Source organism: Ascaphus truei, chromosome 3 (genome assembly GCF_040206685.1).
Source record: "Ascaphus truei isolate aAscTru1 chromosome 3, aAscTru1.hap1, whole genome shotgun sequence".
Taxonomy (NCBI): domain Eukaryota; kingdom Metazoa; phylum Chordata; class Amphibia; order Anura; family Ascaphidae; genus Ascaphus; species Ascaphus truei.
The window spans coordinates 245,714,202-245,738,454 of record NC_134485.1 but is presented as its reverse complement, the minus strand read 5'-3'; the positions used below and the strand labels follow the sequence as shown (position 1 = coordinate 245,738,454).

Sequence of the window (24,253 nt, the reverse complement as noted above, 5' to 3'; positions counted from 1 at the left end):
TAATCATCCTTGTCCCTCGTCAATTTGATGTTCTTCCTATCAACTATATCCTTTTCATAGGACTCAACCCTATTGTTAGTGTCGATCTCCATACGAATGAACTCAGGGTCCAACATGTGGGCCCTAAGGTCATTCTGAAGATCAAGGATTGTAATTGCAAGTGCATCCAATCTCCCCTTTCTGTATGTCACTAAATGACCCATTAGGGACAGATAACATGTCTCTATTGTGTCATTCCATTCAGATATAAAATGGTCATTAGTTTCAAATGAAGGCTTTTTCAGGATTCTAAGGCCCCTGGGTATAATTTTGTTCTCAATATAACGTTCTAACAAGACCTTAACCTACCAGTGGCACATTTCGTCCTTTAGACACTTTTCTAGTTTCAAAAAATTGTCTTTCATATCTGGTGTGACTGACGAATTGGCAGGTCCAATATTTGCAATAAATTTGCTATGTCTGCTAAATCGTTCTGCAGCTGATTTCATCATCTTGGATCACCTGTCTGTCACTGTGAAGTGTTACTTTAAAGTGATTGAATTTATAGAATGTGTATTTTAGGTGATTTCACACTGTAAAGCTGCTACTGTAACGCTCGGCCTGCCCACAAGCCAGACGAGACCCCGGGACTGAGGTGGAAAGGAGAAATACCACACACCTAACAGTAAACGGGGGCACGGACGGAGTGTGGAAGTAGCGTAGCTGGTCCAGGGAACAAAAAGTGAAAGAGTTCAGAACTTGCCAACTCCAGCCTAGAAGGGTAAAGTCCATAAGCCAATGGTCAAGAAGTAGGGTGGTAGAGTGTCCGTAAGCCTGGGTCGTGGAGCAGCGTAGTAGGGGTCCGTTAGCCGAGTCCAAGGGATATAGAAGACTGCACGGTAGAGAGTCCAAAGCCAAATCCAAGGGGTTCCAGAGAGCAGCGTGGTCGAAGTCCAAAGCCAAAGGTCAAAATCCAGGGAGGTCAGCAGAGAATCCAGGGACAGGAACAGGGACTGCAACACAAGAGAGCAAAGCAGAAGCAGACAGCACCAAGGTACAGAAGCTATTCAGAGCAATGTGGTAATGGGGAGGGGAGACTAAATAGTGGGCTGGGACCTATCAGGGGAAAGGGAGGAGTGGAGGTGCGGCCCAAGGGAAGCCCTGATAGGGGAGAAGAGCCTTGGGGCGGACCTGGTGGAGCAGGGGCAGGAAAGCACGCCGATGCACGCGCCACACTGGAGGCGGCGGGGTCATGCTCCTGGCACCAGAAAAGGGAAGCTTGTGTCCTTGCGCGCCCGTAAGGGTGACATGCGTGACCCGGAAGTGCGGGAGCAGCCGCGGGGGAGACGCTGAGGACCGGGGAACGCCGCCGGGGACCAGAGGCAGCGGGGAGAAGAGGTAAGGAGGCGCTGGTAGCGGGAGTCCCCGCAGCGCGGGTCCTTACAGCTACAAGGCTAAATATATAACAAAAACAAGGAACAAAGAGTAGTGCTGTAAGTGTGGTAAGTGAGTTCTAATGTGATAGTGAAAACCAAAGCCGAAAACCCCGGGACCAACCTGGATTTTATTCTTCAGCTGTGTGTTTTCTCTGTTGCTCGCAATGTGATTGGATCACGTCATTTGTATGCGTCCTTTTAAACCCTTTTAAACCCTAGATTGACGCCGTTACACTAAGCCCTTGGACGAAGCAAAGGGTGCGAAACGTACATCGAGGTTGTGTCTGTTTGCACTCCCCAGGGTCACCCCTATTCTAGCTGTGGACCTCTGCTGGATTTTTCACTCTGTGATTTCTTGTATTCACACCATCTCAGGATCTTTTTGAGGATTCATATGCTCACAATCTCAATGGTGACCTGCAAGTATATTGTTCATTGTCATTTATCTTGGGTCACCATATGTATTACATGCCTCATTGTTGGTGATTGGAGTGGTACTGCATTAGAACTTATTTAGTGTTATTTTCAGCTGTATTCAGGTTTCAGTACTTACTGTTGCGGCTGCCTTTATTCTACAGCTTACCCGGATAAATGCGGTGCTTTTCTCCGTTTCTATCGGAGTTTCCCGCGTGGCGGCCGCATCATCAGATAAGCGCTAATGGCGCTTATCATTGAAAGCGCCCGCAGCGCGGGAAACCTGCCGGAAAAAAGCTGCGCGCCTCCCCGGTTTTAAAATTCCCGCGGTGGCGGCCACAGGAGGATAAAGGCATCCGCCACTGTAGCAGTCTTTTAGAGACTTATATCACTGACCGGCCGGTCTTAAACCACAGGAGTAGGTTACATTACTGTTATTTCTGCTCTGTATTATACATGTTTTTTTTTTGTGTCGCTTTACTGACCACATAACATCTTAGTACTTTCTTAGTACTTTCTATCCTATGTTTAGGCTAAGTGGAGAGAAACTACGGCACTCCTCTTTAACACTTAAAGATATAAATGTGAATGAACATATATAAACACACATGGGAGCCTAAAAACACAAAAGTGGTATACTGGCCCTTCAAATTGCAGCTCAACCTTGATGAGATCCTTCCTTGATCTCCACCAGTAGTAATTCTTGTCGAAAATGTTATGTTTAGGTTAGAATACATGCTGTATTTATCACACATTTTTAAATCTGATGCAATTCACAAGGATAAAAGATATAGATTTGTGACGGGCAAAATTAGGTGTGTGCAACCATAACAGATGTGAAGGGGTTTCTGTGTTGCATATCAAATATTTGTTCCGTGTTCCAGTCTATGCTGTAATAAAAATGACGGGGGGTATTAAGTATTTTATTAAAAATGAGCATATCATGTGAAGACAGTTGCATCTGTATCATGTGATGACATCTATTCTGAAGAATAAAGTTTAAATATTTGTACTCGTTGCATGCAGACAGATGCAATAAGGCCAAACACTTGAGGTTTAGGAGGTGGCATGGGACAGATATCCATTTGTGACTCAAATTAAGGAGCACACTGGTCAAAATTAGTATTCATGCATTTAGCAAACGCGCCTGAATCTATTGATATGACTCACGTGTATCTAAGTATTATGACCATAAAGTTATGAAGCCTTTTACATATTTAGCCAGTTTTTAAACGTCGCGAAGAAGAGTTTGTTTTTGTAAGTCATAAAACTGTCAGCCAGAGCTGATTTACGACAGGATTGGGCTGATGTTGTTTCAATGGGGAAGAAAGAGTACTGTCGCGGCCCCTTTTAATCTCCAAATAGAAGATGGGGGAGCACAGTTTTAGGAAAAAGGTAGTTGATAGTATGTCCTATTAGACTGGTTATCGGTGTGGTGGAAGACACCTCTGTATGAGGCAACAGTCTATGTAGCGGACTCCATATATTGGAGGCGCACAGACAGTGATGTGTGAATGTAAGTGGGGAAAATAGAAAAATAAAAAACTTACACGGCCTTGTGTAAGTTCTATCACATCAAGGTTTCTTTGGATTTGTTTTCCTCCTTATAGGGTATGTTCTTCTGCGGTCGTCACTTCTCTCTTCGTTGTTCCTTCAGCTTTCCTTGTTTGATTTGTTTCTCCCTCCAGGGGTTTTTTTCTCTCGTGGAAATGAAAAAGTAAATAGATCAATACATATAATAGCAGCTATGGTATAGGGAAGGATGATAAAACAATAAAACAATAAACCAGTGCAATGCAGTGGTATACTCAAACACTCACACGGGCCAATGTGAGTGATCTCTTATCACGGTATCTTGGTGTTTCCCGATTAGGGTGTTGATAAGAATTTCAGATGTTAATGTCTGTGAACATCTGGCAAATAGTGGTGTTGGTACAGCCTGAAGTTCGGGGTAGATGGGGATAAAAAGCAATATAACTTAATACTCACACGGGCCAGTTTGAGTACACACTTGTAGTGGTTTCTTTTCACTTCTGGTATATCTTGTGAAGTTCCCCTTAAAGCTAAATGAAGGGATGGATGCAGACTATAGGACACTATGGTCTAAGGGGTTAAACTTTATTAAAATAACAGCTTAAAATCATACAAATACAATATAAAACAAAGAAACCAATGGTTTCTAGGGCAATAAAAACCAGGGGAATAATAAGGTAGTTAGTGATAGGGGATCTCTCACTCCGCGTCCGGATAGAGAGCTAAGATTCAACCTCTAGTTCCGCTGGATGTGCTACGAAAATGTCCCAAATGATAAGCAGAGCAACGCGTTTCGTCCAGAACAGGACTTCCTCAGGCTCGATAGATGTTGACCGGCTGTCTAACTGTGTTCTTATACGGTTTGTAGCCAATCCCTATCTTGATGTAGTTAGTGATCCTCTCCTTCCGCGACGGAGCGCCGCCATCTTGAAGGCTGCGTGCGCATCTGGCATGGATTGGTGTGCGCATTGCATTGTCTCTTCATATTAAAGTTTTGAGATTTTGAAGGGGAGTTCATGGGTGGTTGCGTGCGCATCCTTATGTGTACAGCGCTACCCCTGCCCTCGTGGGTCTCGGTGTAAAATTCCTTAGTAAGTCTGAATAGCATTAACCCCAAAAAGGGGGGTTAAGGATTAGTTATTACTCCTCAATAAAAATGTTTAAAACCTAAAAAATTATTAGTGCACTGTTATTGAATCTTGCTGTTTGAAATAAAAAAATTCTCCTATGTGATTTCTTTTTATTGAATTATGCAAGCTTATTTGTATTAATCCGATCATGTATTTGAACAACTCAATAGTTGTGTATATAATGCATACAGTGATTAAACTGGCGAATAGTGATATTTATGTGGTACAATAATGAAAAATAAAAATGAGATGGTTCTAGAATAAAGTTTCCATGAAGATTTTTTTTGGTCTTATTGTCCTTGGTTTAAAGTCCATAATAGTGGAAAGTGCAATTGCTGGTTAAAGAATTGCAATGTGTGCAGATACTGTCCGGTTGTATATAGTTATATACGTAAGGTTAAAACTTGATGAGAGAGGGGATAAAAAATGGATGGTGAAATAAATAAAAAAATGCGAATCGAAATAGATAAGGGGGTGGAAAAAAAACATATGTCACAATATATATACAAAATGTCTATATATATGGATGGATAATGTCCAGTGAGCATAATGATTGTGTATAAATGCACGTATACGTTCAAAACCCAAAAGGTGAATCTGTGATGGGGGAAAGAGCGAAAAAGTGAACAAAGAGTTAGTGGGTACATCAGACTGATACTTGAGATACATTCCTAATGGATGTACAAAAAGATGGTAATGTCTAGTGGGATGATGGGAGACTCACATAAATGCCCCCAGGTCTATATCTATATTAAGACCCCTGGGAGTTAATGTCTTTAATTTATAGATCCAAAATGTCTCTCGTTGGCATAGCTTGCGCAACCTGTCCCCACCTCTCCAGTGATTGTCCACTCTCTCTATCCCCTTGTAAATCTACAGGCCTGCGTTTCCTTCGTGGAACTGACTGAAGTGTTTGGAGACACTATGTGTCATTAGCTGCCTTCTTATGTTACCCATGTGTTCCAGTACGCGGACCCTCAGAGATCTTGAGGTGCGGCCCACATACTGGAGTCCACATGGGCAAGACAACAAGTATACGATGTAGTCTGTTGATTTTAAAAGTCTCTTTAGTTACATTAGATGTAAATTCCATTCTGTTTTCCTTAGATACTTGCTTACACGCTTTGCAGCTAAAACAACTAAAAAAGCCCTTTGGTGGAGTTAGCCAACTTTGAGTTTTGGGTTATTCTTCTTTTTTTAAAATGCTGGGTGCCAATTGAGATTTAATGCATGGAGCTTTTAAAAAAAATACTCTTGGGACCCCGGGAATATGGTCCTTGAGGATAGGATCTGTTTGTACCACATGCCAGTTTTTTTTGATGATTTGTTGGATTTTAATGGCATCTGAATTATAGGTACTAATGAAGGGTGTTTTAAAATCATTATTTTTATTTTTCACTTTTGGTATCAGCAGGTCACTACATGTAAGTGCATTGGTTTTATCGACCGCTGATTTAATGAGTTCCTGTTGATAACCTCTTTCTAGAAACCTCCCTTGTAATGTTTTTGCTTGGTACCTAAAAATACTGTTGTCTGTGCAGTTTCTTCTCACTCTCCGAAATTGGCCGTATGGTATATTCTGAAGCCACTTGGGGTGATGGCAGCTACTGGTCATTAAAAAGTTATTGGCATCTGTTGGTTTAAAAAATGTTTTTGTTTTTATTTTTGAGTTTTCTATATATATTGTGAGATCCAGAAAATTGATATTTGTCTGGCTATGTTCTGATGTAAACTCCAAATTGATGGTGTTTTGGTTAATGTGTTCTATAAAATTAATCAGTTGTGACTCCTCCCCTTTCCATATAAACAGTACGTCGTCTATATATCTATGCCAGGAGACCAGGTTTGCGCTAAAAGGATTGTTGGACCAGATGTTGCCTTCCTCCCAGTCTGACAAAAATATGTTTGCATAACTGGGCGCAAACATGGCCCCATGGCGGTACCGCACACCTGGAGGTAGAAGAGGCTATTGAACCAAAAGACATTATGCGTTAGAATGAAGTTGATGCTATCAATGATGAAACGGCGTTGTTCTTCTGGAATTAGAGTGTCTTTTGTAATGATACTTTCCACGGCTTTAAGACCATCTATATGTTGGATGCATGTATACAGTGACCTCACATCGCAAGTGGCTAATGTGAAGTCATCCTGCCAACATATATCTGCAAGGAGATTGATAACCTGTGTCGTATCTTTAAGATATGATCTCCCTGCAGTCGCATATTTCTGTAAGAAGAAATCCAAGTACTCTGACAGATTTTGTGTTAGGGACCCGATGCCTGATATGATGGGCCTACCAGGTGGGGTTTCCATACATTTGTGTATTTTGGGCAGGAAGTAAAATACAGGTAAAATTGGTTTCTCTTGGTTTCTAACTAATTAATCTCTAACATCCCTGAAAAAAGTCGGGGATGTTTTCCGACTCACGGGCCTTCTCCGCGCGGCCCGAAATCAGCTGATAGCGCTAATAGCGCTAGACAATGAAAGCGCTTAGCGCTAAACAATAGAAATGCCCGCAGGCACCCAAAACGGCCCCCATCAGCCCGCATCAGCCTGCGATTTGGGAAAAGGCCGCAGGAGGCTAAAGGCGCCCGCCACTGAACATAAGCCTCACCAAGGTAATGTGAAAATCAGATTTTAACAAGAGGAGTGCTTAGGGATCAGACACGTGAGTTCTCATCTTTTCTATGCCAGTGACCTCTCTGGGAAAAACCTATGGCGTGGAAAACTATAAGAACCTCTACTTATGGTTTATACTTTCATTTTAAGAAACTGTTCTGCATTTATTTTAACTGCAAGTTCTTGTAATAATCTTTCTGTAATCTAAGCACTCTATTTTTATATATTTTAAAACAAAACTTTAATAAGTGATGCTTTGGGCTCTGAATGAACTGTTTGCAAGCTTTGTATAGAGTAAAGTATTTTTTTTTGTGTACTACTGTATGTGCTTTGTTTTTTGTTAATAAACAGGGACCAAATACGCTTTATATTTTATATTTCTTGGGAGGTGGAAGCGAGTAGATAGGATTGCAATCAAGTAAGGAGTAAATATTGATTAATTGAAGGTACCCTGTACAGAAGAAAGGTAAGTTGGCTAGAGTGTCCGTGTATTAACCCTAGTTGCATATCTAAGTCACATGCTCACAAGTACCGATGTAGCCCTATGGTTGGTCGCTGCACCCTTGCGTATTCCTTGTGAGCGCCTCCCTGCACCACGCACATTGAATGTTCGCTCGCGTTTGCACGCAATGTGGCATTTCAGCGTTATTTGCAATGCCGGCTAGAAACGCTAGTGGGCGAAAGCACGCTATTGTGTCTTCAAAATCTAAATGCAATGTAACCCGTACCTTGAATTCCAAGAAAAGCCACACAGAGAGGCTGTGTGGCTGTGTGGCTTTTCTTGGAATTTATTTAGCCTCTAGAAAACAGTGGTTTTCATTAAATATATTTATGCACTAGGGTTTTTGTTCCTTCCATTTCTGTCTGTTTATGGGAATTGAATATTCCCTTCATTTACCTAAGCAGCATAAATTTCTCTAAAACACTTTGGGGGCTATGCACTAAGCTCCGTGCTTTTGCGTCTGTTTGAAATCAAAAATCCCGTCCGATACAAAGTGAAGCCAGAGACGCGATTCACTAAGGCCTTGAGGCCATTTTCTCTCGGCCGGGCCAAAAACTGGCTTATCGTACGTGCAAGCTTTTTCCCCCTGCTAGCGTTCTTAATCTTCACATACGCTAGCTGATCGAAAAAAAAGCCGCATGTAACATTTGCATGGAGATTTGCCATCTCCATGCAAGACTGTTACAGGCGATCGTACACTAAATAAATACATTTGAATAATAGTGTACATGAGCAGGGGGTCTCCGGATCTGAACAGCATTGGTTTCAGGTCCGAGGACCCCCTACATCAGGAGATACAGGCCCCGTTATGGGGTGCCAGTATCCCCTGCAGAATTTCAATGTCCCGGTCACGTGACGCGGACGCTTGAAAGTGCAGGGGATACCGGCACCCCATAACGGGGCCTGTATCTCCTGAAGTAGGGGTTCCTCGGACCTAAAACCAATGCGGTACAGCTCCGGAGACCCCCTGCACATCTACACTATGAAACATATGTATATTAAAAAAAGATTTAACAAACATCAATACACACCTCCGCCCTAACACATACAGTACAATAATGTGCAAAATTACTATTATCCAGATATGGATAATAGATTATTTGCCCATTATTAAACACTGCATTAGCATACCTAAATAAAGTAAATAAAAACAGTAGTCAGCTAATCCAATGAATACAAGCAGTAACAACATCAACAATTAATTTATTAAACCATTAACCAATTAAACCAATTAATTCCTAAACCAACTCAAAATGAATGGTAACACTAACCAATCAAACGAATGAATTACTACAACATTAATGAATGTAAACATTAAAAGACAAAGAAATAAATTCAAACAATATCTGAAATAACCATAAAACGCATTAGTTAACATAATACAACATTAACTACAAACGAACACCAATCGCAAACATTTTATTACCATTAAGCAGGAAAAAAACAATCACATCCACATAAGAAATTGAAATTAAAAAAACCAACAGCAATACCAAGCCACAAATGCCCCCCAAATATTGTCATAATAATGTATTCATCTGTACCCTAAAGTGGTACAGATTAATATATTATCAGTCAAGGTGCCTCCCCCATAAAATCAAAAAAACACATCCAATGAAGAAACCTGTAAAAAGAGACATTTACAAACATTCAATATATTACTTACCATTAGAAGCGGTGGCCCTCCGACTCCCGGGGTAACAGGAAGCTCACGTACCTTGAAGGCCTCCAACAGCATCCGATGCCATCCGCCATAAAGATCTGGATCAAGTACCCAAATCGTCTTTTTTCTTTCTTTAATCACCCTCTTCTATCTTCATATGTCACCATTTCTTGATCTTCTTTATCCTCTATCTTCATCTGTCAATCCAAAAAACCCAGTGGTAAATCCCAACCGATGTTGTTTCGTCGTCTTCTTGGGCTCAAATGAGGCGTCACGGCCTTAAATAGGGCTTGTGACGTCACATTTAGCCTCAAAATAGTTAACAGCCACCTGATTGGCTGTTCAAACCATGTTCCGACTTTAATTTTTATTTTTACATGACGTCACTTAAAGGGAATGATGCCAGCCTATCAGAATGGCTGTGCTTCATTTGCCTTTAAGATGACTTCACTAAATCCAAGATGGCCAGCGTCACATGGTATTTCAGCCAATCAGAGTGTGGAATTGGTTCCCACGATCTGATTGGCTGAAATACCATGTGATGCCAGCTTCGTCACGTCATCTTAAAGGCAAATGAAGCACCGCCTTTCTGATTGGCTGGCATCATTCCCTTTAAGTGACGCCATGTTAAAAAAAAAAAATTAAAGTCGGAGCATTTAGTAGTGGAGTAGTGGCCTCCACTACTCACAGCTGTACCCGGCTAGGGGATGCTGTTTTGTGCTGACGCACTGGATCCCCCGTTCCTGTCTTCATTGGAGCACCTTCGCTCAAGCGTCCTGTTGCCGAACCCCAGCATGGATATCGTTTACCCAGCCTTCTCCTATCCTGACCCCGGCTTGTCCACGGATTATCCTGCCTTCTCCAGTCCCGACCCTGCTACGTACGACCACGAAATTTGCAACCCGGATCAGGCTTCGTGGTCTAAGGCCGGTGTATATCTATCCCCACCTCAGCGCCGCGGTCCGGTCCAGGTTTGTGGTGAGCACGTACGTTTCACCGGCCTGTTGTATGGGTGTTGCGCACACAAAAATGTAAACAAAGAAATTTTTCAAAGTCCAGCTTTTTTATCACCTGCCTTGAGCTGGCGATCTTTTTTGAACGCAACTTTCGCGTACGATAACTTTGCATAGCTTAGTGAATCCCGGAGAAGGGCAGAATTGAACGCAAACAGGTTATCGTAGGAAAAAGTCAGTTTAAGAACGCAAAGTGCCTGTTTGCGTGGCTTAGTGAATCGTGTTCGGCGGAACATCACGTTCTAAGAGCACTTTGCGCTCTTAAAAAGACTTAACGGAGCTTAGTGCATAGCCCCCATAGTTTATTGAGGTCCCACCTCTACCATTGTTGACGCGTTCAGTTAGCGCCTTTATTTCTACTCCATAACCCGTACCTTATTGCTGTTCATTTTTGCACAATCCGATATTACACAGTATCACGCTGTACGTAATGGTATTGAATTTAAAACTTAAGAAGCCGAAAAAGTAGTTTTAGAGAGAAATTCCTAGTTTCATTATTTTTTTAAGTATTCGTACTTGCAATGATACTAGTAGATCTCAGACAGAGTTGCTCTCTGGTCTGTTCCGACTTCAATTGCGAAATATATCATATATGTGTAACGAGTTTTCCCCCACCCAACCGCATATAGAGTATGTGTGAGGGGAACCTAGGTGTTACCAGGTGTGGTGCGTATACCTGCAGGTTCACCAGGGGCCTGAGCCTCCGCTTACTGGGAACCTGGGTTGCTCTCTGGAACGTCTCTTGATCAGCGCCTCCACCTATGCAGGATTCTAGGAGTATAGAATGTACCCTACACAGGACCCGCATATAGTAATCACATACACTGGAGTATAGGTATAACCATTTACTATATGCAGCATCAATAACACAACACATTAACCATATATATTAGCAACTCAGTAACTGTACCAAAGTCTCAAGTGTCAGTCACTCCCGCTGGGAGCGTATACCCCGTGCCCACCACCGTGTACCCCCACACCGTGTCCACAGTATAACCCCCTTGTCCCGTGGTCAGCGCTGCCACTATGTGTGAGTACTTTGTTGGTGCACTTATAACGATACCTGCCTGGTGCGACGGCACCTGGCTTTAAAGAATCTTCTCAAAGGATCAGACGAGTTCCTGCACGACATCCAGGATCCACCGCGTGGTGATCCGTCAGGGGCGATCCCACCCTGAAGATAGTCCAGCTCTCTTTAATGGCGTGGGCTTGAGCCCAAGCCTCTTGGCGGGAAACGCAGCGTCCGCTGTGTCCCTAACTAGCAAACAGCTAATGGGGCAGGGTCCCTAACCTAGGGCCTGTCCCTATAGCACCACAAGCTATTAGAGGGGCTCAGGACCTATATGGGGCTTAGGGGGGGGTTGCTGGCCTAATCCAGCGGGTCACAGACCCCTGCACGCACGTCCTATCCCTTACCCTTCCTGGTCCTGACTGACCTCGCTTCTCCAGCGCGCGAAATGTATCAATTCCTGGTCCTGCAGGGCAACCCTTCAGCCCTATTGGCTCCCTGGTGTCACATGGAGTGCTGCTGAGGCTCATGGGACCTGTAGTCCCTTCCAAGAGCCTTCCCTGGTAGGCTAGCGTTCGTGCGCTGCAACTGCAAATGCGCCACTATTCAGGGCCACCGGCACTCACTGCGCATGCGCGAACTTGCGCAACATGGCGGCGCCCTACACGAGAGCCGCCGGGGACCTCCGGAGCACCGGAGCGCTCCCTGCTCGGCCCCCACCCTCCAGATTGGCCGTCGGGTCTGCCGCTTGGCTCCGGCAGCACCCAACAACGATCCCGGCCACGGAGGTAATGGGGGTCGCAGGGCAACGAGGGGTGACCTGGCTACATACTGTATGCATAACTACAAGCTGGTCTTTTGCTGCAAGGAATTGCCATCATGTCCCATAAAACACAGATTGCATTAAATACATACTGTTTTTTTAATAAAAAATGAAACACCGACATTAGATACAGTAATTACAGTACAAAGTCATTTGACAAAGACACATACATACATTTCATCTGTGGCTACTGGGCATTTAGACACCTGCTTCAGATATTGAACTGCGCAGTCACATTCAGAGTCCCATAGGCAAAAATATTCAGTGCGCCACCTGCCGGACATGCACTGAACTGCAACAACACAAATAATAATTCAGTCTGACCACTAAATAAATTGGAACAGGTACGGCATGCCACGGAACTGCGCTACTTGTTTCATGGAGTGCTAACGGAGGACGTTTGGAGCATCCATGTCGGCTGATAGAAACAAGTGACTGCATCTGTATGTTGTTCATGATAGATAGTTTATAGGGACGGAGTGAGGGGAAACATTGTTCATTTGAGGATCCTCTGTGGAAGGTGAAAAGTGGGCCAGCTAGGTAGCTGTGTATTAACCCTTTTTCCCATACGCAGGTCAGGTGCTCAAAGTTGTGCCATATGTGACATACGCCTTCGGCAAAATCATATGAATGCAACAGTGAGGGTAGCATGATTATAGCGGTTATCGTGAGAGTTATAGGTTATTTTATACTCTCAGATTAATTTGGGTTTAAAATCATTCTCTCACAGCCATAAATGTGCCGAAATCTTGATAAGTGGGAGATAAGACACACCCACAAAAGGTTGGCCTGTCATTTGTCAAAAGCAATAACGTGTGAGTTCTCATCTCTTCAACTTTTAAACCTCTATGAATGGCTCTAATATTGTTCGTTGGCAACGTATAAGTTCTCTGTTATATTATTTTATAAAACTGTATATATATAATGTTTTTCTAACATTCCTTTTCTGTAAACAAGCACTGTACCCTTTTCGTATCGTAAATCTAAAATGTAATAAGAATTCTACTGTTTTGAAGCTGTAATTGTACCTTTTCAACAGATTAACTGCATTTTCGGACACATTTTGCTACACTGGATTTTTGTGTTAATTATTTATTTTCCCAGTAAACCGGGCAAAGAATTCCTGAGCGTAAGACCTTAAATTATTCTTGGTGGTGGCGTAATTGAAGTGTACTGTGATGATTTTTTCCGTTATTGACCATTTTTATTAACATGCGGGGAGGTGAGCGAGTCAACTGGATGTATTAACCTTTCCACATACACCAGTCATGTGCAAACAGCTTTAGAGTTCGTAACGATAACATTTACAAAACATTTGAACACATAAATAAAACATTCACATTTCTGGGACTGTTTGCAAGATGATGCTTCTGTGCCCTGTAGTACACTTCCCGATTCGAAGTTTTACGCTATAATGTTTTATTTTAACAATTGTTGTTTATTTAAAAAATAGTATTTTAATGAACTAATATCAAGTATAGTGGAAACTAACTGTTATATGCTTGCATTTCTTCGCCCCATACTTCCCTTTTTTTTTTTTGTACTCTATGCTAAAAGGTTGAGATAAAAATATAATTTTGAGGTATGCTTAGTTTTGAATAGAGCAGCTATTATCATACAAAGCCATTTGTTCTACTTGTATCATGTTAAAGAGCACTACTGATGATATGGCAGTATATGGGCTGGCACAAGCCGGTCCTGCCAAATTAAACACACTTCAGTCAATAAATGATACCAAAATAAACCAATTTTGTTTACTTCTGTAATATCGACGTTGTTCAGGTAAAAGACATATATAAATAAGACGAACATTAATAGATAAGAGTTTGTATCAAAATAGCACCATACATATATTATTTACAATTTCTTCTGGATGCTACACAGTCATCCCGCCATTTACTGGGTCTATCGTTGGGTTGCTATTACCCCTTTGAGTGTCTGGGGCCGCGGCAGCAGAGTGACACGGCCCCTCCACTACTGCTATCACGTGATCGCTACGTCACTGATGACGGAAGGGGAGTCCTCCTTCTTCTATTCCACTTAGTGATAGATCGCATTCTGCACTCCATAGGGACACAGAACGTGATTTCCCCTAGAAAAAACGTGCAGCCTCATTCGGTACGCAGCTACTACGTCATGGGGCCCTTGGAGGACCAGACCCCATAACATACAGTAGTAGCTATGTATAAAGGGCACCCAAAGGGTCAATGCCGACTCTTACATTAACTAAAAGGTATCACCTGCCATTCCTAGGGAAACGTGTTTATACAATTATTCAAAATACTTCAATAATAGTCTACAATTTTTCTTTTTAGTGCAATAACTAAATGTATTTTGTTCAGGAATTTCTTAAACCAAAGGATTAAAAACTTGTAAGGATTTACTATGCCAAAAAAACTGTCTTCAAGGCTAGTGACACCACTAATTTGCATCCATGCTTTATGTACTGTACTGTAGCGCCCTGGGAAAATTCATGTTCTGTAAGTCCCAGGATTCCAATTCCCAGTGCAACTTTAAGAAGACGTGTTGCTGGATTTGTCAGTCATGATGATAATACTTGCTGCCAGAGTACACATTGGTTTAATCAATTAAGAATCGCTTGAAGGTTCATAGTGGCCAGTACAAGCCCCCTTTTTCGTGGCTACTTTATTTATATTAATAAACCATGGCTCCCTGGCATTGATTCTCACCTTGGTACAGCAACCCTTGACCAAAGCTGCCAAAAAAAAGTATTTAAGATTAATTTAGAGTGATGTGAAATATGAAATCCCAAAATGCACAGACAATATGTGGGGCTTAAGTAAAAGAAAAAGGCACTAAGAAAAAATATAAAAACACAAATTCTAAGGGGTAGATCCTCCGAAGTCCATTAAATATTTTATCTCAACGTTAGTGCGTTTTATCGTATCGATACCCATAACGCATATCCATAAAGGTGATTTGCGCGACGATGCCCTCGCATTAACGAAAAAATATTGCTTTGATAACAAACATCTGGCTTACTCCTATGCAAATTATATGCTAATTAGCTATTTACCTGACATCGCATATCCTCCGACCTCTGTTCATGTTAGCGCATGGAAATACCACTACAATAATTAGGTCATACCAAACCTGCCATTACTAACATCCAGACCAGGATTATCATAGCGGTATTTTTGGGAAAAGCTTAAAAGCAATGTACTGAGTATAGGACATAACCCTTTTGTTATAAAAAGTCACGTGTCATACAACGATATGTAACACTCCTATCCCCTCGGGCAGGATATATATGGTTAGGATGGGTGTTCTTGGTGCTCACCTATTGGTATTTTTGGAGTCTGAGCCTCTGCATATGAGAGTTTAAGGTAAGCCAGAGGCGGGGGTATCTCCTCACAGGAACTATAATCACGGAATAACCACTCACAGGCAGTAGTGTAACCAAACGTGAACTTTACCTATCAGAACACAACCCTGGGTACAACGCATTCTTCATAGAGAGGACGGGTTTTCAGCTACAAGGAATTGTAGTTGGTTATACCTATAATCATGAGGCTAGTAGAGATTCCGCACGATGCAGAGTAGCAGAGCACAGCCAATCATGAGGCTAGTAGTGGCCCATCTTCCTTCTGAAGCCTTTTTGCCCTGCCTGGTCCCACTCTGGTCACTTCCCAGAACTCACCCGCAACCCACTCAGCATTCCTTCTTGCCCTGCCGTGAGAGACCTCATTGCACAGATGGTATATGCTTCTGGCAACATTCTTCCTTGTGATGTATGTTCCTGCTGAACACAGATCTCCCCTACTTAAGAGTCTAGTTTACCATTTCTCCCTGGACTCTCTGAACTCAGAAACAACTGGGCCAAACTTTACCCAGCTGAACCTCCCAGGTCTGACTGTTCCCCCAGGGCTGACTTCACCTATTTTCTCTAGAAGGGGGAGGTCCCCAACTTATATACTCAGGGGGTGTAAACCTTTCTACCCCGAGTCTCTGGGCAGAACTTGCTATAGCAAGTCTGTCACCCCACTAGTCACATGACTTCCTAACTCTGACTCATGCCTTACGGCCTAGCATGAAAGTGCAACATTGTAACCTAACTAGGAGCCAGCTCACATGCAGGGCCATGTGCTAAGGGTTAAACCCTAACACTGCCATAGTTTACAGGCAGAACAGGGGTTTAATTTTAGCAGGGTGCTACAGATATATATTATGGATCATATAAATGTCAGATACTCATCATAAATTATAGTATGGTTTTTAGTGATTAAAGTGAATATAGGATATATTTGTGTGACCTGTAATACGGTACTTACTATAAACATGACTGTATTAAGTATGGGTGTATAATAATGTTTATCCATACATAGCAATTAATCATTAACTTTTAATAATGTACAATTCAATTAAATGAAGTAAGGACACTGTAAATAACGAAAAAAGTACAAGGTTATCCACATTATAACAAAAATTGCATTAGCTTTAGGTAACGATAATGAATAACGTGTCTAACCTGAATTAATTGGACCGCACGTTCTAGTTTTGCCAGTGTGCATGGGCAGTGTATTGGTTAACGCTTCTTTGCACAATGAAAATCACTGTTAATAACACTGCTACATTTACTAACGGACGCTAAATTTGCAAATCATTAGCTTTGAGGATACCCATTAAACTGAGGGGAGAATAATGGACATTACCTATTTATGTAATGGTCGTTATAAGCGCAAATTTAATGGTCTTATGAGGATATACTGTACTAAGAGCTCTGACCTGCATCACCATGTATGGGTATATTTGAAAAATCAGAAAGGGGTTCTCATAGTGCAAGAAAGGATTGAGAATTGCTGATCTTTAGAATTAGGTGCCCAACGCGTATGAGAGAGAAGTTAAAAGTAACAAATAATACAAAAGTGGAGCCTTCTCTATAAGGACAGATGTTTGGTAAAGTGTAGATTAAAAACTAAAATACAACCTTTCCTGCAATGCGGGTCTCCCAAAAATAAATGTGTTCTAAAAAGAATGTGCATACAAATGGTTTTGTGTGTGTGTGTGTGTAACCTATACATTTTTTTTTGTTTGTATTTCAGGAATCTGAATATGACCCAGTGAAGTTTAACAGTGTAATTGAATGTGAGAAGCCAAACAATGATCTGAGCAGGTTTCGAGGTTACATGTAAGTACTTTTCTATAAGTTATTTAACCAGACTGTTATGAGAGAAGATCATCTTACTGGCATTAAAGATGCATAAGTTACTAGACCCTGCAAACTAGAAATTATTTAAGAAACAAACCCACATGTATAAAAAAAAAAAAAAAAAAAAAAAAAAGACTTTTATGGCCAACTTGTAGCAAAACACTTGTTAAAACGTATTTTATATGATTTTTTTTAACACTTGAGTTAAAAATATAATACAGAATTTTAAAGCTTAGAATTCCTTTGTTTGTGGAACTGCTGCTTTAACAAGACTTGTTTTGCAATCTACATTATTGTATTGTCGTACATTTCATAACCAGTGTGTGTGTGTGTGTGTGTGTGTGTGTGTGTGTGTGTATACACACAGTGGTCGAAAAATGGCGACCGGATTTTTGCCGCCGGTGATCCGTGCTGCGGTTCTCTTAATTCAGTAAAAACACCCAACCCTAACAATACGTGTAGTACAAGAGTGACAGGACGTATACGTTACTATCCTAACCATGAGTGCATAAAAAAAGGGCTTGTTGTGACCTCAGTCACTTCTTCTCAGTGTTTTTACTGTTTACGTATATCCCTTTGGTTTCTTCTTTTGGTATATGGACTTGAGCGATATCTTACCACCAGTCTTTGGTTCTCTTAATTCCCCTGCGCATGCCAGGAAAAAAATATTAAATAAATAAAAAATCCCTCTCCCTGATTGGGCTGACGCAGGGAGGAGGGCCGGCTGTCAGCTGTGGGTCAGGCGCGTTGGCGCTCCCCCTCCCACTGCCCCCGATCCCTGCTTTTGGCCGGGCGGGAGGTAGGCTCGGAGGAGGAGGGGGTCCTTGCGGCTGCTGCCCAGTGCGGGAGGAGCAAGGTAGACGGGCTTGTCAGGCGCTTCCCCTCTGTCCCATGTTCCCTTGGCGCCCACGCGGGCAGTGTAATGGGAGCGGGGGGAGCGGGGAAGAAGGGCCGGCTTGCAGCTCTGAGTCCCCGATCCCCATGATTGCAGCTCGGGTGGGAGGTAGGGGATACATGCAGGGGGGTGGCAAAGTTGGCGGGTGGGTGCTGGACCCAGCGCGTCCCCCTCCGGCCACGTTTCCCCTTGGTTGCCCTGGCAGGTTTGGAGGGGGGGCGGCGAAGACTTAAGTCCGGCTGTTGGCGCTCGCAGGGCTTCCCTCGATCGGGGAGGTGGGTGTAATGTGGCCGTGCGGCTGGCGCTCCCCCTCTCCCCGGTTACTGCTGCTGCCCTCTGGAGGTTGTTTGGGGGAGACGGGTGCGGTGGTCCCATGGCCTGGGTGCCACTGCCCCCCTCTGCATCCACTGCCCTCCCCCCCTCCACATCCACTGCCCCCCTCCGCATCCACTGCCGCCCCTCCACATTCACTGCCCCTCTTCCACATCCACTGCCCCCCCTCCACTGCCCCCCTCCACATTCACTGCCCCCCCTTCCACATCCACTGCCCCCCTGCACATTCATTGCCCCCCTTTCCACATCCACTGCCCCCCCTCCACATCCACTGCCGCCCTCCGCATCCACTGCCGCCCCTCCACATTCACTGCCCCTCTTCCACATCCACTGCCCCCCCTCCACTGCCCCCCTCCACATTCACTGCCCCCCCTTCCACATCCACTGCCCCCCTGCACATTCATTGCCCCCCTTTCCACATCCACTGCCCCCCCTCCACATCCACTGCCCCCCTCCGCATCCACTGCCGCCCCTCCACATTCACTGCCCCTCTTCCACATCCACTGCCCCCCCTCCACTGCCCCCCTCCACATTCACTGCCCCCCCTTCCACATCCACTGCCCCCCTGCACATTCATTGCCCCCCTTTCCACATCCACTGCCCCCCCTCCACATCCACTGCCCCCCATCCACATCCACTGCCCCCTCCCTGCATACACTGCCCCCCCTCCTGACACTATCCCCAAGGAAAGGCTGAATTTTATATGTATTGGGGGGTGGGTGTATTTTGTATATGTATTGGGGTGGTGGGTGTATTTTGTATATGTATATTGGGGTGCGTATATTTTGTACATGTATTGGGGTGGTGGGGGTCTTTTAAAATGTATTGGGGCCAGTCAGCCACCCACCCAGTCAGTCAGTCAGTCAGTCAATCACCCACCCAGTTACCCACCTACCCAATCAGTCAAGTCACCCACCCAGTCAACACGGTCAGTCACTCCCTAATGATCTTCCACGTACTGCTGTTACAAGCTTCTTTTTACCATGTTGCTCTATCAAATTTTATGATTTCATCCTCTCATCTCACTTTTGTTTTTTGTCTTGGTCTTTCGGTATCCCTTGGGATCCAGTCGAGTACCAGCAACACTTTGTCCAAGAATGGTTAATTCTTCTTGTGATGTGTCTGGCCTACTGCCATATTAACATCACCCATGTGATGATGTCACAGACTTTCAACCCCATTTATTCTTTTTCCTGTCTCCTCATGTAATAACCAGCATACATCTCTCCATATGTCCTTGAGCCATCTGAAACTTCTGAATTATCTTCGCATTTATGGTCCAAGTTTCACATCAATTGATCGAAATCTTTCCTCTTGAGAATTTTCTTAGTGCATTTAAAAACGGCTGAAGTGTAGACAGAATCAAAGGCTCTTTCGTAATTTATGAATCTTCAGATTAGAGGTTGATGGTATTCATTACATAGGGAAATCACTTCATAGACAACTTGTATGTGGTCTGCTGTGTTGTATCCAATGCGAAATTCCGCTTGTTCTCTAATCTGGGCAAAGTTCAGGATCTGTTGCAGCCGATAAGTTACTATTTTGGTAAAAATCTTGTAAGTGAACGGAACTTAACTTCTTTGTCATCCTTCTTGTGAATTAAGAGAACTATACAGTAGTATGTTTCTGGAATTCTGTTTTTCAAGCAGCCATTAAAGAGTTGTACAACAATTTTCTCTACTTCCTCATCTTCTTTCAAGATTTCAGTTGTAATTTCGTCTGTAATGACATCTTCCACAGGGGCCTTTCCATTTTCTTAATGGATTTTCTTTTATTTGCCACTTCTTCTGGAAGGACGCATGGTACAGTACATCATTGGAAGTTTATTCACACTCTTTCTCTGCTGCATTATGCTCTGTGTTATCTGTGTTCGCGTACAATTTTTTGTAGAAGTCCTCAACCCTCTTTATGATCAGTGTACAGTCTTTTATTGTTGATCCATCTTCATGTTTTCATGTGATAATTTGTATTTCTTTTCCCTATCTCAGTTACACGTTCCTACATCTTCAGCTACAGTATATGCTAGTGGATTGTCTTGACAGCTCTGCATGTTAAGTTTTTTGTGATGGCTTCAGTTCTTGTTTCTTCCTTATGTAGCCAGGACTGGTTTCTGGCTACCAGACTGCCCTTCTCCTGGCAGTAAGCCCTGGTAAGAGCAGGCTGCCAGGACTAATCCTGGGTTTTCCCCACCTCCAGCAGCTTCAGTGAGTCACAGTGGAGGTGGTGAGACTAGGCCCGTTTGTCCAATCAGGGACTTAGACCTGGTTCCTGCTTTTCTTGGTCTTAAGGGGCTGCACTACCTAAGTTAGTCAGTTGTCTCTACCCTTGAGAAAGACAGGTTCTCGGCCAGAAGTGCGGATTGGCTGCGTACTTACTGCCTTCTTCCCTTGGGGAGTTAGGAGTGAGACCATACCCCTGGCTCTAATAGGGAGTCAGGGAAGAGACAGGACTGCTGTGGAGGCTCTGTACCCGCAGTGGAGGTCAGGGTACATCCTGAGGGTGAAGCCCCAAGAACTGTTTTAACCACTGTGAGCGTTGCTATGCTGACCATCTGCAGTGTATAAGAATAAAGTGTGTTCCTGTTCACATATACCTTTCTGCCTGAGACTGCAATCTATCAGGGGGAGGGCAAATAAGTTCTCCTGTAGGGATTGTCCCCACATCCCTGGGGCCTGCAAGAGATGGAAGCGCTGTCACCATGAGTACGAATCAGTTACTACCCGAGAAGCCTGTTTTGTTCTCTCATACAACAACACGGGAAGCTCAGATCTACTGTGAGCCAGCAGGTATGCACCACACCACACCATGTAGCAGTGAACATGTGTTACACTTAGTAACTGCTTTCTCTGATCTGATATGTTCTTCTCGTTTTCTGTTTGCGATTCCTCCAGTTTTTCCTGCACTTTCCACTACAATCGTAATAAGCTTTCCATAATTGTTTATGTATTCCCAATCATCATTGAAGCGATTTTTCAGCTCCAGTTGAAATTCTCTGCTGTTATTGAAGTTCTTGACGTTCCATAAACTTTTTGTGCCTGTTGCTTGGCAGGTGACACCCAGTGCACAGGCATATGAAAAGGCTCTCATCATGTTTTAGGATGGCTACAAAAAATTATTTTTACAATTATTATAAAGGCATATATTTAAGTAAGAAAATTATATTTTTGTTTGTCATTTGTACATATCAACTTGGAAGCATTTTACTAACAAAGTGGTTGCTTGGAATTCATTATTTCTTCTGGGCCGTTGTATTTAAGAAATAAAAGATGTTAATGTCAACAATTTGCCATGTGAAAAAAGACATTGATGCATGTGAAAGATATCTTTGTGTTACTTGTATCTGTATTCACGTCCCTTTTATTTTGCACTAACAGGTCTTTAAAATGAGCATATGGAGAAAATATTAGGGATATATTATACCTTTAAGAAAAAGGTTATTTTCAGTCTACATACTTGGTCTAGACAAAGCATGTTTTGCCATATACCTGTGTCATAGTTCAAAGTAGCCCTCTGTGTAAATATCACAGGTTCATAGGTTCATTATGATATTGTTTGCTTGCAATGTTCCTTCTCCCACAATGTAAGCAAAGGATTCACATTGGAAAACTAACATCCATCCAGTTAGGATTGCCAGGTGTCCAGTATTGAACTGGACTGTCCTGTATTTGGACACTCTGTCCAGCAAAAAATGATAGGTAATACTGGACATGTATGTATATACCGGTATTACCTCTCTGGACATAGTGACCTGACCGGCTTGGGGGTCCGCAGGATTTCTCCGAGCAGGGCTGTTGCTAGGTGGCTGGGCAGCTTACTCCATCATGATTGGCTGCTGCTGGGTAATGTGGCCAATCAGGAGAGGTGTCAGGAGCCTGGGGATGGGCCAAGGAGAGGAGGAAATAGCATGGAGCTAAAAGAGGGGTGTGTGTGTGTGTGTGTGTGTGTGTGTGTGTGTGTGTGTGTGTGTGTGTGTGTGTGTGTTGTGTCTCGAGTGTGTCGCACGTTTCACCATTGTGTCCAGTATTTTTGGAGAAGCCACCTGGCAACCCTATATCCAGTTAAACATTTGGATGTTTTAATACAATCTACATATAGCACACATGGTGCTTCTAAATCTTAACATGTCACACATCCCATGCTATTGGCTATATCATTGTTTTGTTTCCTATTGTCTCTATGCAGTGGAGGAAACACAAAGGACAAAGTATGAAATTTGTAGTGTAGGAACCTTCTGAAATGATCTAGCTTGACATGGTTGCAAACTTAACATGTTTTGGCTAAACAATTGAAGTAAATGGCCCATACTTATTATGAAAAGAAAAAACATACATAAACTATATAATTGTCATATTGGATGTGCATTGGGGCTTCTTTGATTATTGTTTATCAAGATGCACCCAAATTTCTGCTCACATTAATAATTACTTTACCCCGCCTACGAATATAGTGTTGCACATCACTAAACACGTAACTGTGACCCAAGTTCAGTGAATATACTTTTCGCTGCCTCAGTTATTAAACATGTATTGTATGTCTTTATTATATAGCGCTAAAAGTGTACTCAGCGCTTCACAAAGAATAAAGTACAGGGAATTATAATAATATAATAAGTGCAGCAAAATCAGACAATAGGAAAGGAAATCCCTACCCTGAAGAGCTTACAATCTAAGAGGTTTGATGGGGAACTTACAGAGACAGTAAGTGCTGTAGATGGCAGTGCTTGGTCACAATGGGTGGTAGGAGTGACTGAGTGTGGGACATAACCATCAGTGCAGACTATTGGGATGCTTGATTTGTGGGGAAGTTTTAAGGTTAGTCAAATAACTTAAGGGTTAACACACTTTACAGGGGAAGATATGGCAGGGAGGCATGGATGAAATCAGGTGTGTGTCTGGCTTCAGGCTTAGGGGAGATCCCCAGCAGCAGAAAGAAGAAGATAGAGGGTGTGAATAAAGGATTTGTGGGGGTGCTTTTTATTGAGGGGTAAATAAGTTGTTGGGAGAGAGGTGTATAAATAATAGTGCAGTGGGGAGTGGGGAAGTTGGCGAGAACAGAGACGTTCACAAAGGAGTGAGGAAACAGTAAACAGAAAAAGCAATAGGGAGGGCATATTGAGATGCAGGAGGAGGGATTCCAAGTTATTGGAGGAAAGGAAGAATACAAAGAATCCCAGCATTTTGAATGTTAAGTTCTCACAGTTGCAAAGTTGTTGTGCAGAGTTCCGATCTTCCTCCAATCTTCACCTCCATTTTTAACTACAAAATTAACTCTGCCACACACTTTAACTGGGACACTTAAGATGGGTCACAGCCAAGAAAGTCTGTCTTAAATACTCTATTCACATGCAATTGAATAACAATTAAGTGAGGGGTTTGCCTATTCTGCTCAAGGAAACATACCCCAATAGTCAATTAAATCTTAACACGTCTAATTACAATAATAATGTTCTATTTACAGCCCGTTATATTTTAAAGGATCATTTTCAAAATCAGGTGTGTAGTATAAGATAAACCTTACTGCATTTCTCCCCCCACCCACTTCTCTTTATGTTCTTTTTAATGAGTTTTAATGTATTAGGCTTCCTTGGGTTCCTATAACAATCATTTAGAAGAGCACAGCACGTCTTCTTTTGGAATCGGCAGACATATTGGGTGCCTGGGGAAACAGGATCTTTTTTGATCGATCACGGGAGAATGGATCGATTGGCATCATAGATAATTACATTGCCTTATAG

At 42.8% G+C, this 24,253-nt stretch overlaps 1 protein-coding gene across 2 annotated transcripts in view; it reads left to right on the top strand.

The window, feature by feature from the left end:
- Positions 1–24,253, top strand: part of ATP10A (ATPase phospholipid transporting 10A (putative)) — a 214,056-nt gene that overhangs the window by 86,330 nt on the left and 103,473 nt on the right. For both annotated transcript variants that reach the window (XM_075590558.1, XM_075590559.1), the window contains exon 3: positions 17,185–17,270. In XM_075590558.1, coding sequence (XP_075446673.1) covers positions 17,185–17,270 — 86 coding nt within the window. The remainder of the gene's footprint in view (positions 1–17,184; positions 17,271–24,253) is intronic.